Here is a 15,553-nt window from a genome sequence, read left to right as displayed (position 1 = left end):
GTAAATATTATAAATATAATTTGGAGATAACAATGCATCCACATAAAAAGCTAATACACATTCCACGTTGTGCAATTAACTTTTTTTAACAGTATTGGACGGGACACGATGGGCCGAAGGGCCTCTATCCGTGCTGTATTACTCTATGACTCTATGACTCTATGACCGACAAAACTTCCTTTCACTTCCTGAAAATAGCGGTAAAGTTGAAGTGTCGCCGTGCTGCATAATTACAACATTTAAAAAGTTTTACTTTCGCATTTTATAACTTATATTTAAATATAATCCTATTTTTAACATTGTGTGCGAATGTTGTTTCTGTACAGGCATTTTTCAAGATGCGTTTTTAATGCGAGTTTGTGTTTTGTGGGCGATCCAACATCCACATACACTTATTGCACTTTTTGCAGTTAACTTCGTGATAACGTTCCTTTCTAGGTCGTTTTGGGTGTTTTCCCTTTTTTTGAAGGATTCACTGCCCCCTCACGTCACGTGACGGGTGGATCAACTTTCGTGGCCTGGGACCTCCTCCTGTATATAGCCAGCAAATTACCATGTCCATTCAGACCAAAACTTGACACTCACCCAACCGAGCCCAAAGTACAACGTCTTCCTTTTCGGGACGACTGAAAATAACAACTACAGGATTATCACTTTAGCCACTTTTGCAGACTCATTTTAAGGCCCAGTGAATTAAAGGTGACTTCAGCACGTTACACGACCCGGTCGCCAGTAAGAGAATGTGGCTGTGAGGCTGGAAATCATCCAATATTTATTGAGAGAGCCGTATTGGAGCAGCGACTGTTCGAATAGTCCACTGGACGCCTTAATCTGGATCCCGGGATACCTATTGTGACATGTCGGAAAAGTTGGTTTTCGCGCTGTTGCTGTGGCTGCGGATGGGTATTTCTGATGCAACGGGTGAGAGTTATCTATCTCCAAGCAAATTAGCAATTTTGTTGTGTAATATTTAATGGCACCAAATTCAAATCGAGGAATTAAGAGCACATTTCAAGTAGAATCGCAATAGGTAACCCACAAATATAGAAATTGTTTCGTAATACAAATTTAAATTCGTTTTGCAAATTAGTGAAAACGTTGTGCAATTCAATTTTATATTGCATCGGAATTTAACCCGTTTAATCACGTGCGATATTTAATTGAATTTGAAACTAATCCCGGAGTATGAGGTGTGCAAATAAAACACTGAATAGAAAAGATAGTTTGTTGAGATTATATAAACTGATTATGTGAAACATCTATTGCATCCAGAAGCGGAGAGACCGACCTGCTACTTTTCAAAACCCACTCAACAAACACAGCTGCTACCTTAGCCTCGAGAATAGATCGCAGCAAAGCAGAGTCCACCTTCTCGCTGTCTGAGGCGGTCTGACAAGTCGACCTGAGGCCGCTTCTGAAAATGATTTGTGATGTTCTGCTTAGTTCGAGTTGTTGTAATGCAACGCTGCTGAGTTCTTTAAACAGTTACATACTCTGAAGACAGGCAAATAACAGCAACGTGCAGGGTCGCGTTCATGATGTTAAAAAGCAGGGGTTAAGGATAGAAAACAGGTATCTACATGATGATCAAATTGATTATATTTGGATTACCTAGACAGGGAATTCTAACAATAGTCAGTTGTTTATGAAGAATTGAAGATTTTTTTTAAAGTTTGTAATGATCTTTAATTTACAGTACTGGTAGACACCGTGCCACTGGTCAATTGCACTTCGCACGAAGTCTCCCTCAGGGTCCTGCTGTCCGTCTATTCATTGTTAGATACAGAAGGGCTGTAGAAAGTCGAGCGGGGAAGCGGCATTTTTGTACAAAATTCAGTTGTGTTAAGTTTGGCTATAATTATGTAAAGTTACTCTTCTTTCGGCTTGTGGTGTGGGGATCTGTCGGTAGTGCACCGTGCATATTCTACCGAAGTGATCGAGATTCACCGAAGAAATTCGTTTGGGGAAAACTCGGAAACACAGTAACCAAAATCAATCGGATTACTGAGTGCGAAGCACGGCTCCCTCAATAGCTCGGGTTTAACACTGTTGAGTAAATAACAAGCATCCGATGTGAAAGTGCAGATGGGCCAAGTGACCGGGGGAGGGTGATGGCGATTTCGGATTTCTGCAGTTCAGAAAGTAGGAAATGAAGAACAGATGCCCCCATGCGCATCTTCTTTTCGTACCTGCACCAATGCACTACGTTTTTCGAAGCAGGGTACCGTAAAGTTCCCGCAGACCCCAGCTGCACATTGAAAATATGGCCCAGGATCTGGGGAGGAGGGTGTCGGGGTTACGGATTGAGGTCTCATTTAGTGGTCGCGCTTCACCCCAAGATCTCTAAATATCAGCCTGCCCAACAACCAATAAAGTTAAGCTTTTCATGCTAAACCAAGAAGAAAAATAAATGACCGAACAGCAGCTTTATCGATGCCGGAGTATAAAAGGGCCCGAGCCACATTCCCACCTAAATGTGTGATCCAACTGAGACACTCCGAATACTTGTCCAGAATAAACATAACTGCATAGATGCAATATATATATATATATATATATATATACACACATATATAAAACAGCTCCCAGTTTTCTGAATAATACAAATACATTTCGATTTAATCGCGTGATTCGGCATCTAGGTATTTTCAAATCATGGAGCACATAACCTGGCCCCCGGAGGGAAAGAAACCAGAACAAAACAATGTTATTAAAACCGCCAGTCTTCCCATGTATTCCTAGAAAAGGAAATTGGAAAAGGCCCCGGGGCAGAGAGGTTTTGAAACTCTCTAGGCCGTTATTCACTTTTACAAGGTTTTGAATTCACTGCAGTTACCCAGTAGCTGATTAAAGGTGAGCGGGTGGCAGCGGGGGGCAGTCGAGTTGCTGAAGTCTGCTGTCAACGCGGATTGTCTCGTTGAAGTAGCTCATGACAGACGGGCAGAAGACGTGGGAGTAGTTGCTGATCAGAGGAAATCTGTTAGACAATAAGTGCAAGTACCCGAGAACAGACAGCGGTCATTTTAATGAGGTGAATCTGCACATACTTTTAAACTGAACTAAATTCTGGATTTGGACCCAGAATTGTGTGTTCCTCCAGCACCCCTCCGAGATAGAGAGACTAATAATGTCTATACTGCACTATATTAGTGGAATACTTAGACCATTCACATTACTTAAACGGTCACTGATTATATTTAACGGCAGTAATCGTGACCTGTTAGCTGGGCATAAGGAAGTTATATAAAGATTGCAGTCTAAAATATAATGAACCGTATAAAGAAACATATAAAAGTTTTTAAATACAGTTTCTATAATTGCATTATGTTCACATCACTTCCTAATGGACTTAATTATTCAATACATCTTTGAATTGTTTTATAGATACTGTAATTTAAAAAAATGTTTGGGGAAAACCTTGAAATTCCCCAAAGGGTGAGATCATCTGCTGATTGTTCACTTTATTCCAATATTTCACATCCTTTGTAAGTCCTTGAAGTTAGGCAATATCAGAAAATCGGAACTCTGCCCAGAGTTTGTGAGGTTTCAATCAGCCAGCTAATGCTTGACCATTTGCCCTTCATCCTGTTATGATAAAGGCTGCAGAACAACGCACTGCGATTTGAAGAGACAGTATTCTCTTTGTCAGCAATTATTTCAGAACTACTGCATTTCAGAATAAAGTACTCTGGCTGTCCCATCAGTACACCCCTACTATTGTTAAAGTGCTCACCTAGTTTCAAACATTTTAAATTTCTTTTGAATGCTATATTTCTGTGGATCAGATGAAGTACACTGTTTGCCCTTTACAGTAACTGTATCATATTATACTTTCTTGAGCTAGCTGAGTATAGAACTGGAGAATGGTGTGCATTTTTCATTTTTCTGATGTATGTACTTGAAATATTTGGTGGCTCAGTAGAAGGTGTACTGTGTCACACAAGATCACAAGATACTTAGACGAGGAAAGCCATTTGGCCCATTGTAATTCATCTTTCCAGAACAATCCAACACTCCCCCATATCTAATTGTTTCTTTAGTGATTCCAGGGTTTTTGCCCCCACCACTCTAATTTCAAGTGTTTATCACAAATATATAAATATGTGTGTGTGTGTGTGTGTATGTCTATATGTTAAAATACCTCTATGTATATAACACACACATAGCACACATATTCAATAGCATTCTGGTCTTTTAGTCTTTCGGTCTTCCATTACAATTCAAAATGCCAAGTTGGACATAAACACTTACATTTTGTCATAGCTTACACTATTTCAAGTATAGCATCAGTCTGACGTACAGCTGATGAAAGTCAAAAATTAAGTTGGAATGCTCTGAATTAATTACAATTTAGAGAAGCAACATTTTTACTTATGAGGCTAATAATGCGATGCCTGGTAACCATGGAGTGGAGTTGAGCTGTGCTATTGGTTGCTAGACCATTTAAGCCTGCTCTGCACCTGTTGTACATACCATGGGGTTAATGAAATGGGAAATCAGCTGTGCCACTGAAGGCCAGCGTACCAGTCCTGCGCTAGAGTCAGTGATAGCTCAAAAATGTTTAAGGGCCTTGCCTTATAAAATGGTTTCGGTACCTGAGCAGCACTGCTGGAGCTCAGCACCCATAAAAAAGGTGCTGGTTGATTGGCCCTTCAGCCATATTGACTTCAGTTCTTTAAAGGTGTCTATTAGGCAGTTGCAAAATCTTGACACAGCGATTTGGTTGTTTATTTAATTGGTTTCACTATTGCTCCTTCTTAAAGCTGGACCTCATCTGCCATCAGTTAGCCAAGGGAACTGTGATTGCGCTCAACCTAATTAGGATCAATGGGTATCCTACTTCTCAACCTCTACTGGTTCCAAAAGAGGAACAGCAGGATCAGAGGAACCATGTAATACAGGTTGGCCTTGGTATCCCAGATGATTGAAATCTGGTGGGCCTTATGCAACCTCAGCTTTCAAAGGAATAGGGGAAGGAGGAGAACCTGCCTCAATCAGTAGCAGGCATATCCTTATGTACCTTGTGTTGGCTGTGTGCTCGATGTTTGTTCCTTGCCACATTTCATTGGCCACAGAGCAAACACACTGAAATAGCAGCATAGAGTCCAGTGATAAAAATGCGGATGCCTGTGTATTTGGAAAATAAGTGAGGGAATGTGCTGTGCATTCTCCCTCTGTGATGTGTCACCAGACTTACAATGACACGCTGTTAAGGTTCATTGTTAGGTGACACTGTAAATTTAGGCACGCTTATTATGGCAACCTTTCAGAGAGCAGCAGCTTTCTTCCTCACCTGTTCCCAGCATCTGGCCACAGTTGAGACAACATTCACACTTTGTGCTACCTCCATCCAGCTAATCTTGTGCTAGTCTTCAGAGAGCATAGCCCCTGCTCTGAATAGGATTGAGCTCCTCTCCAGCACCTCCTGCAACATGACCTCCAAAAGTCCATTCTGGACGAATGCTGTTCATCATCCTATGCTTGATGCAACCATTTCTACCTTGTAGCAGCAGTACAGCTTTAAGATGACCAGCAACTATTCAAGAGCTGTGGGCAGCACTTAATATGTCCCTTTGCTTCATGTGTTGTGTGCTGATAGCACTCCAATATTATGTAAAGGAGCTGACCTCACACTATAACGTGAGCTCAGCTCATAGAATTAAAAGTGCCGGCAGCACCCACAGAGCATCACTCCCATTTCCACAGTACTTTGACTGTGTTAATGGAGAATCCTCAAAGTGTTAATATATAATTATCAGAGTTAAATAGCTTGAATAATATATTTTTGAGCAGGCCTGGTTCCTTTTGCAGCCAGAGTGGCAATCTCTAAAAATGGCTTCTGTCTCACCATGCTGATTACTGACGTAAGCTTGTCATGCAGCAGATCCTCTTCTGATACATTAAAAAAAAAACTTTCTGCTAAAGTACTTTGCAAAGTTGGTCACCATATTTTCCATTAAATAAATTGACAATTTGCTTCATCCTTTTTATGACACATTATTTATGTATCTACCTAACTCTGGTAGAGTCAGGCTTTATTAATTGAACTTACAGCTAAAACACACCCCATATTTAAAAAAACATCTTGCATGCAAAATTAATATATGAGATTTGTAGCCAATATAGAGTTATATAGAAACACATTTGCATTGTTTATTGGTGAATTTGTGATAGACTGTTAAGATAGAAAGGTTTGTCTGTCATTTAACATAACAATTTCATGCAATAAATTTACTGTGACTTTTTAAAAAGAACAATGTAATCTGTTAATTTTCTTGAACATGTTGGACCTCCACTACTTCATCCTCATTTTTCTATCACAACCTCCAACCTTCATCTGAACTCTCAAATATCTCAGCAGAAATAGTGTCAAGTACAGGAAAATGTATATTTTCAATTATAATTTTACAAGGTTCCTCAGGGGAAGCAGTCCCTGGACCCTCCCTAGAAGAATTTCCTTCCTATCTCCCTCCAAACAGTTGTTACACATTTTCTAGTCCTGGCTACACCCTTGTGCACTATACATAATGTGATGTCAATTGATGACTGATACATGGAAGCTATTCCTGACAGGTTTCCATTCATTAAAACTAATAAAACAGTGAGATGGCAAACAAGTGTTGCAAAACAAAGACAACTTGTTTTTGCAAAAATCACCTAAATTCCGCGAAAGTTTGGATTTTTCAGTGTTGAAGCTCACTTTGGCATGTCTATAATTATTAAACTAATATGCTTGGGTGTATTAACTATATTTAGTTTGTACAGATGTTAATTATTAATCTCCTTAACATTAATCAGATGTTTTAATTTTCAGGCTCCTACTCTTCGCCACGTCTTAGCATCCAGAATAAAGAACATGTAATTAATGCTAATGACACTTTAATAATTACTTGCAGGTAAGAGAAAGTGCTACATTTTACATTAAATAATACTTTTAAACTAAATGTGTTATATATATATCACATAACCTTGTACTTAATTTGTATGTTTGTAAATATCTATGTCTTTATGTATATATGTGTGTATTCCTGTGTATCTATTCAATCTATTTCTCTATCTGTCTATCTACTTACCTTTATGTGTAGCAACTATGACCTAAGAATTACTGCTGGCAATATCCATGGACATACACTCAATGCATTTGTATAACATTCCATTATCTTTGTAGAAGTACAAACTATTAAAGATAAACAAGTTAATACCTGTGTTACTGTATTGCTTATAATTAGCTATGTGAGCATTAAGTCCATTCCATGTCTTAAAACAGACAACTACCCACCATTTCAAGTTGTTCTGTACTGAAACATATTGGTTAGCTACAACTTTGAAGGAAATTGCAACAATTACAGAATCATAATTGGTAATATATCTGTTATGGAAATTTCACAATAACCTCTAATCATCTTTCACTGCAGTGAAATAAAAACAAATGATGTTATCATTCACAGTCCATGGTTCATGTTACACTTCTGTCAACAAAGGTGACACGTGGACAACATTTTATATGTTCAGATCATTTCTGCTTGAACTCTTACTAGGATTTTTTTTTAATATCTCAAAATCCACGTTTAATGTAGTAACATTGAATTTGACACTGATTTTTTTTAAACTGGTGAAATATCTTCATTTTGTACATAAAATTATTACTGTTATTGGATTGATTGAAAAAATATCCAGTTGAGATGGTAGATTTCTTCCCTGGAATCCCCCTTCACACTGCCTGTAACCGATTCAGCTCACAAAGCTGAATATCCCAGTATATGTTGATGTTCCTAAAACAAAGGGCTACCAATAGCAGAATACACCGGAAGACACTGGTTTTAGCGTTATTCCATGAATACAAAATAGCTCGATAAAATGTTATGTTTTAGAGCTGCTTTTCATTGCAATTTTCATATTTAAACAGTGGCGGAGGTGCAACAACAATGTATTACAACTGCCTGTATTACTCATTAATGATGGATCTTTCACACTCATGAAATAATCTCACTGTACACCACTATAATATCCTTTATATATTAATTCTTTTAAAATTTCTACTTGAAATGATTATTGCATACCCCATCCTGAAAAAAAACCAATCTATAAATGTAAAGTAAATCTGATGAAATAAGATGTCATTTGTATTTTTGTCTTTATTCTTTTTAGGAAACGTAAAATCGTAATTCAATGTTCAACCTCTTTATTTTTTTTAAAGAGATTTTATGGGTGTTTATGATTGAGCCTTTCAAAAAAACTAAATTCATTAAAAACAATCTTTAAATAGCTCTGCATTTCTAATTGAGAGCATGTTGCTTCTGAATGTTTGCCGTAGCGGACGAGCACCGCTGGAATGGTCATGGCCCAGAAATCACAGCAGCATGGAGCACAGGATATCATTGAGTGACTGCACCAAAGGGACTTCGTTTTGTCAAACTCTCATTCTGACAAAAACCATTGCAAATGATACCGGAACATACCGGTGTTTCCACAAGTACTCTCCGGTCCAAGTAGCTGCAAGTATCTATGTCTTTGTTCAGGGTAAGAAAACTTCTTTTTTAAAAAGTTGTTTGACTTATATGGTCCTTGGAAAGAAATTTGTTGTGTAAATTCAAGAAAACAGCAAGTATTTCCACTTCACCGTTGTCATTACTCCCCCAGTGGCCATTTCTTCTGCCTGTTTAGTATGATCTAAAAATGTTCCAATGTAGTAATTTAAAAAGGCAAATAATGAAGATATAATATTACAGCCAACCGTTTTTAATATTATTCACTGACGTGAGAGTGGGAGCAAAACCGAATGAATTCAATTTATGCAAATAAACACAATCAGCGCTCAACCTCAACTGGTTACATTTTCTCCAGTAAGTAGCATTTCAATTTAAACTTGTATTTCCTGCAGCATGTATTCATTCTCTTTTACTCTTTCATCTCACGGCAATGCCTCTTTTGTGGCAGCAGATACAGATTCTTATCAGAGGCCGCACAAATGATCACCTTTGCTTCCACTGGAGCAGTGTTCCACATTAAAGCCCACCACATGCTGGGGTTAACCTCCATAGGGTTCCTGTTTTTCGACTTCCAAAGCAATGTGGTTAAATGCAGATTGCCTGCAGCACTTCCTTCTGTCTTACCGATCAGACAGGATTGTAATGAGAAAACACACCAATTTCCTGATTGGTGTCCTTGACTCCGTACTTTTTATGTTAGTCTTGCTATTATACTTTGGGTAATTGTGAATCAACCTCAAACAGTTACTTTTATAATAGGGGATTGAGATTCTCCTACAACTGTAATGCTTAACAAAATCACACTTTTTTGAAGAGCACGTTAGAAATGTATTGAAAGAAAAGTCGTATGCTTCATTTAAAGTTAGCTGTCCCGAGGATCGTATTCATACCTGATGTAACACACTTACTAAAATATTTTGTAAGATAGCTTATTTTAAAAATGAATCAGGCAAAAAAATCCATCACTATGATATAAATAAGGAAAACCTTTGTGTACTGTATCTGCATTGAATATAACTAGTCTGAGAGATAGCTCAAACATTGGTCTCTGGCAATGCTTGACGCTCTTTCAGCTTGTACCTAGTTACATGACCAATAGCTCCATTATAGCTGATGAAATGCTGAAGAGATTGAGTAGCTAACATCACATTTTTGAGCAATTTCTGAGTTCCCTCAAGTTCTAGAGTCTCACTGAATTTCACAGGAGTTGCAATAAAATATGTTGATTGTATTATTATTGTTAATGTGGCTGTAGGTATTCAGGCTGATACAAAGTTCCCTCAGAAAATTTTTGTAAATTTACCTTGCTGCAAAGTCATTTCATTCAGTGGTAATATATACAGTCTCGCTCAAGCTTTTGGGAAATTTTTCACCCCAATACTGACATTTTTGTACATCTACAGTGTATTTTGAATCTGTATCAAAATTGGAAGGAGACAAGCAAACATTTATCAAACGTGGATTAGGCACTTTACAACCTTCTGGACTCAACATTGAGTTCAACAATTTCAGACCATAACCTCTGCCCCTATTTTTTCAGATGGCAGTTGTTGATGATTCTGCCATCCCCATTTATACCTCTTCTAGACCCATCTTTTGTTTCTTTACTTGTTCCATTACCATCTCCTTTTGCTTTGTACAATCATACCTTTTGTCATTTAATCTCTCCTGCCTTCCACCCTATCACAGACCTTCCATTTTGTTCTTTCCTGCCCTCCCTCCTTTCCCTGCCCCTGCCTATGTTAAATCTCTAACTTTTTCCAGTTCTGATGAAGGGTCATCGACCTGAAACGTTAACTCTGTTTCTCTCTCCACAGATGCTGCCTGACCTGCTGAGTATTTCCAGCATTTTCTGTTTATATTTCAGATTTCCAGCATCCGCAGTACTTTGCTTTTGTAAAAGAAAAATACACCTGGCACCTTACCATTTATGATAGCAAAATACTGCAGATGCTGGAAATCCGAAATAACAACAGAAAATGCTGGAAAAACTCAGCAGGCCAGGCAACATCCGTGGAGAGAAAATAGAGTCAACGTTTCGGGTGAACCCTTTGTCAAGACTAAAGAAGCACAGGAAATGAAATAGATTAAAAGGCCAGGCTGGGAGAGAACAAAAGAGAAGAGAAGAGACATTAAGAGGTATTCAAAACGAGACGAGATGGTGATAGGACTAGTGGAGACAAAAGACGGCTCTAGATTAGGTGTGAAATGCGCTGGCAGAATGGGAGACAGCTGCCATGTGGGAGAGAAAAAAAAAAGAAAGGGGGGGGGGAAAGGGCCAAAACAAAGGTGTGGATAAAAATTATAAGTAAAAATGTAATAGGGGCTGAGGTTATGATCTGAAATTGTTGAACTTGATATTGAGTCCGGAAGGCTGTAAAGTGCCTAATTGGAAGATGAGGTGCTGTTCCTCGAGTTTACGGTGACCTTACCATTTAGTCTTGGTGTCATGAAGTCAAATGGACCTCTCTAATCTCACCGCCAGAAACCATTCGCGTTGTTTCAAGAAAGTAGTCCAACCAACCCAAAGCCTTAAAGGACTTTGCAAGTATATGGCTCCAAGGATTTAATCAAAATCACCAGCATATGTTGATATCCCAAGATATGCTTTAGAAGCATCTGCAGGTTATAACAAATCACTCCACCTTTGTAGCTAAACAGATGTGTTATTTGCATTTTAGACTATCAAATTCCCTTTGTGAATTTCCACCCTGATAAACCAGAAGCACTGTACATAACAGAAACCAAGACGCTGGTCATTCCATGCAAAGTTTCCATGCCGGATCTTAATGTGACCCTACACGCGGTAAATATAATTGTTTATCTATGTTACCTCGTCATATAACTTGCCCAATTTATATTAAAATATAGTTTACTTCATAACAGCCACACTATTCAAGTTATAAATGTACATATATGTCTAATGTAATGTTGTAAGTAGCCCCTCTCTACATGATCACTTTCAAGATAGTTTGATTTTTTTATGTTTGTAAACATTTTAAAATACTGGAGACTTCTCTGAAATGGGAAGGATCTTAATCCTCTGTTAAATCGACCACTTTAGTCTGTTGTAAAATACTATACTATAAAACATATTTTATAGCGTATTTGTTAAATAATCATAGTATGTAATCTTAACAATAGTTGGCAATTGTATTTTAATATTAAATTTTTTAGTCCGCTAAATTATCCCTGTTTAATGTTTGAACAGAAATATCCTGAAAAATATATTGTTCCTGATGGAATGACAACTTTCTGGGACAATCAGAAAGGTTTCACTATTTTGAGTCAGAAGATCAGAGATGCGGGACTGGTCCAGTGTGAGACAACAGTAAATGGAAGAGTCTATCGTTCCAATATTTATGTGCTGGTAGTTTTAGGTAAGGCGCATTTTGTACATTTATATTGAAGAGGCTAAACTTTAAATTTCATATTTAACTTCCAGTACAGACAATTGTTTGATTTTGAAAAATGCATACAGGGGTTAGTGGCGAGCATTTATTGAGCGGGTGGGACATGTGCTGCGCCTGCCCGAAGGTGTTGTCATCGGACCCGTACCATTTTTTGGCCAGACCTCACGTACTTTATTTTGGGCGAGTTGTCAGCGCGAAATGCATTTCCCTACAGGCGGCTCGTCGATCTGCTGGTGGGATATTCAACGGGGCGGCTGATTTTGAAGTGCCTGCAGCAGCACCTTGAAGGGGAGAGGTTGGAAGCGTCGGGAATGATATGAAGAAACCAGTTTTGAGCAGCGGGCAACATTTTTGCAGCATCTGTAACAGCAAGGGCATTAATAGTGCAAGCCTTGAAGCCTCAAAACTCACAAGCAACTGGCATAAAAAAAAATATGCCAAGCCAGCATTCAGATTCCCCTGACTGCAGCTGAGGATCCCTTTACTCAAAATACCTGCCCATATTTAGTGGGCGGGAGCAGGAACTGGTCGTAATCTGTTGGGCAGAGAAAAAAAATGGCTTTGGGGGCCAGAACTATGTCATCTGACCGTGCCAGTTTCTGGAGGAAGCTTTCTCGATTAAGATCCATCCGAAAATAGGTGCAGGTGGGAACCAATCTTCAACCAGGACTTTTTTGGTCCCGCAACAGCCCTGTTTTGAAATGCAAATGGTGCAGTAGGGACACGAAAATCGTCCCAGTTTTTTTTCTGCACAATTTCTATTCAAGAGGTTATGGTTACAGCATATCAGTGAGAGCACAGTTCAGTGACTGGGGGAAACATTCTAATGCATAGTCTAAATAGTTCCCTGCTGAAAATAATATGGATGTTTATCAGCTTATAACATGAAACGTCTGTACCGTGGCCCATATGTACCTCACTTTAAACGTACTACAGTGCAATCTGTGTACTGAGATAATAGTTAATCGGAGCTTGCCAGTTTATACTGCTTCTCACAGTGGGGCTGCTCTGCTGGCTGATAACCCTAAGCACAGCTACAGACAGTAGGATGTCACTTCATGCTTATTGCCTGCTGGGACAGAGGTTCGGGTTGGGAGATCGTTTATGCTATTGTGTCTCCAGTCTTGTCAACAGGAAACCGAGCTCTCCTCCAGTAAATAATGTGATTGCTTTTACACAGCCAATTCATTGTAGAATTTAGTCCACATCAGATTCATTTGGCATGAGATTGATATTGTAATTGGCTGAGGCTGCACCCAAGATGTTTGTCTTTTTTCTGAGTCATTTGATTTGTTTTCATTAAATTTCTTCATGTCACAGACAGCCACTCGAGTGGCAAGGTTAGAATGCCAACATCACTCTGTATAACCTGTTGCTAGGAAGCGCATGAAGTTAGCTCTCCCTTTGATTTTCTTTCATTTTCTTTGGATAAGGTCTCGATCGCCGCCCTGTATCGAAATATGATGGCATGTCTGGCAGTGGGAATTCACCATCTGAGTAATCTCAGTGACTGTCTCCTTGAGAGCCTTCAGCCTGTTATGATGTGCTCTGTTTCTGCACTGCATCACAAATCTGTGCTAAACCATCTCCAAAGGCACATCGGAACTCACACCACTGAAACCAGAGAGATTTAAGCACAATTTAAATCAGTGGGTTCAAATAATGCCGGAGTACTCAAGAAATTGGGAAATCAGGATGTATTAAAAAAATGTGACCGAAGTGGAGACCATGTCAACATTTAAGGATAAGTTAGATAAGTAATTGAAGGAAAGGGGGATAAAGAAATATGGGGCTGGATTTTTCCAACCATGGTGGGTTTGGGGCGGGCAACGTCCGTGGCGTGTGGGGACCCCGCATCTGTGTCAATCCCGACCTCCCACAAGATAATCCATTGATGGGGCTTGTTAAGTCCGCCCTGTGAGGTTTCCGGCCAATAGGACGCGGGTCTGATGATGCAATTTGATGATGCATCATCAGCCGGTTTCCTTAAAGGGACCATGTCCACAATCATTTTGACAGTTCTGCTGTCAGTCTTCTACAGCATTGAGGTGCTGCAAACACTGACAAGCATTGCATAGTGGTGAACGGCTGCACCCAGGTTCTCCCATTACTCCCTCTATATGCTTATGGAGGGAGTCACAGCACGCAAGGAGCTTCTCTTCCCTTCCCATGGGCGGAAGAGACATCTCCAGGAGACCATCGCAGCCTGATTGCACATTGCACAGGAGGACACAAGCAGGGAAGTTGTTAGGAGGACCAGGTTGCAGTGGCGCAAACCTTTCAATGATCTCAGTAGATCACGAAATGTTACTGCAAAGTCACACTCAACCTCATCCTGCTGTGCCACTCATCACATCCCCATCACTCTGCTTTCCCTACCCTACTCCTGCACATCCTTACTCACACCAACTTACCTTGCACCTCCACCCAGCCCTCTCTATCTGAATTATCACTTCCCCATCTCACTAGCCACCCCTCACACTCACCCTCATCCTTGTCCAATCATACCAACTAACATCACACAAGGGTAGGCACTTGGGTGTTATCGCCAATGTTCAAGTAAAGTTTCTGTTAATGTGTTGTCAAATATTGAAACCTTTATTTTCAACACTTTGCCTTCTTGGACAGATCTGTGTGCACCTTTGGAAGTGGCTTAGTGAGTTGCAGTGAATGGTGAGACATAACGGTATTTCTCCACCCCCCCCACCACCACCACCACCAATGGTGATGACTGTGAAAGGAATGGCTTGGGCATTGTAGGGATACTTTATGATGTTGGTGTGTGGTGGTGCCAACCTGGTGCATCATGTGTCAGCTAGGGTGTACAGTGTCAAGAGAAGTAAATCAGGCCATCCCTGGCCTCCTGGGCAGCATTGTGGTCAGGTGCTGATGCCGTGTGTCTTGTGCAGCATCAGGTAATTGCAGAGAAGGTTGGTGCTGCTGTTGGTAATGCTGGTGTGTCTGGTGATGTTGGTGTTGGGGCTGATCATGGTGGGATTCTGAGGGCCAAGGTGTGATTTTTTTCAAGGGCACCGATGCTGATGGAATAGATGGCAGCTGAAGTTAAGATGACAGAAGCGATCTGTCAATGGTGAGAGAGGTTGGTCCAAGGAGGTGACACTGGATAGAGAGTTTGCTCCAAACACTTGAAACCTCCATAAAGCTGAAAAGTATATTCCAAATCCTGAAGGCTCCAGCCTCTAAGATTGGAAAGTAACCAGCTGTGAACTGGTAGGTTTTATACCACTTTTGCAGCTGTCACCTATTCACAGAAATGGACAGTTGTTTAAAACCTGACACACTTACCTGGCGTGATCCCTGAGCAGCGTGAACCTCATGGAAAACTTGGGAAAATGGTTTGTACCTGATAAAATGCTGATTAAGTTGCTTTAAACACACTCTTAACTGTCTGAATTGCCTGACCTGCCGCTTAGTGCTGGGTCCGCAAAGCGTAGGCAGAGCCGGCACTAGGGAACACACAAGGAGATGGGTTCAGAGCGGGACACCGCCCCACTGGTAATCTTTTTGATTTTGGTGTGGAGATGCCGGTGTTGGACTGGGGTGGACAAATGTAAATAGTCACACAACACCAGGTTATAGTCCAACAGTTTTATTTGAAATCACAAATAAAACTGTTGAACTATAATCTGG

At 40.0% G+C, this 15,553-nt stretch overlaps 1 protein-coding gene across 3 annotated transcripts in view; it reads left to right on the top strand.

Annotated features, from left to right (window-relative positions):
• Nucleotides 1-463: 463 nt before the first annotated feature.
• Nucleotides 464-15,553, top strand: part of kdr (kinase insert domain receptor (a type III receptor tyrosine kinase)) — an 89,441-nt gene continuing 74,351 nt past the window's right edge. The window contains exons 1-5 of one of the 3 annotated variants that reach the window (XM_085970033.1): nt 464-921; nt 6,815-6,896; nt 8,315-8,520; nt 11,171-11,295; nt 11,701-11,869. In XM_085970033.1, the coding sequence (XP_085826159.1) occupies nt 858-921; nt 6,815-6,896; nt 8,315-8,520; nt 11,171-11,295; nt 11,701-11,869 (646 nt within the window). In that variant the 5' untranslated portion in view covers nt 464-857. The remainder of the gene's footprint in view (nt 922-6,814; nt 6,897-8,314; nt 8,521-11,170; nt 11,296-11,700; nt 11,870-15,553) is intronic. The other 2 variants (XM_085970027.1, XM_085970019.1) reach the window with 2 other exon arrangements.

Source organism: Somniosus microcephalus, chromosome 2 (genome assembly GCF_052327205.1).
Source record: "Somniosus microcephalus isolate GS21.2 chromosome 2, FLI_Smic_1.0, whole genome shotgun sequence".
In the NCBI taxonomy this organism is placed as follows: domain Eukaryota; kingdom Metazoa; phylum Chordata; class Chondrichthyes; order Squaliformes; family Somniosidae; genus Somniosus; species Somniosus microcephalus.
Note: the sequence above shows the minus strand (reverse complement) of the source record. Positions and strands in the feature narration are given on the sequence as shown.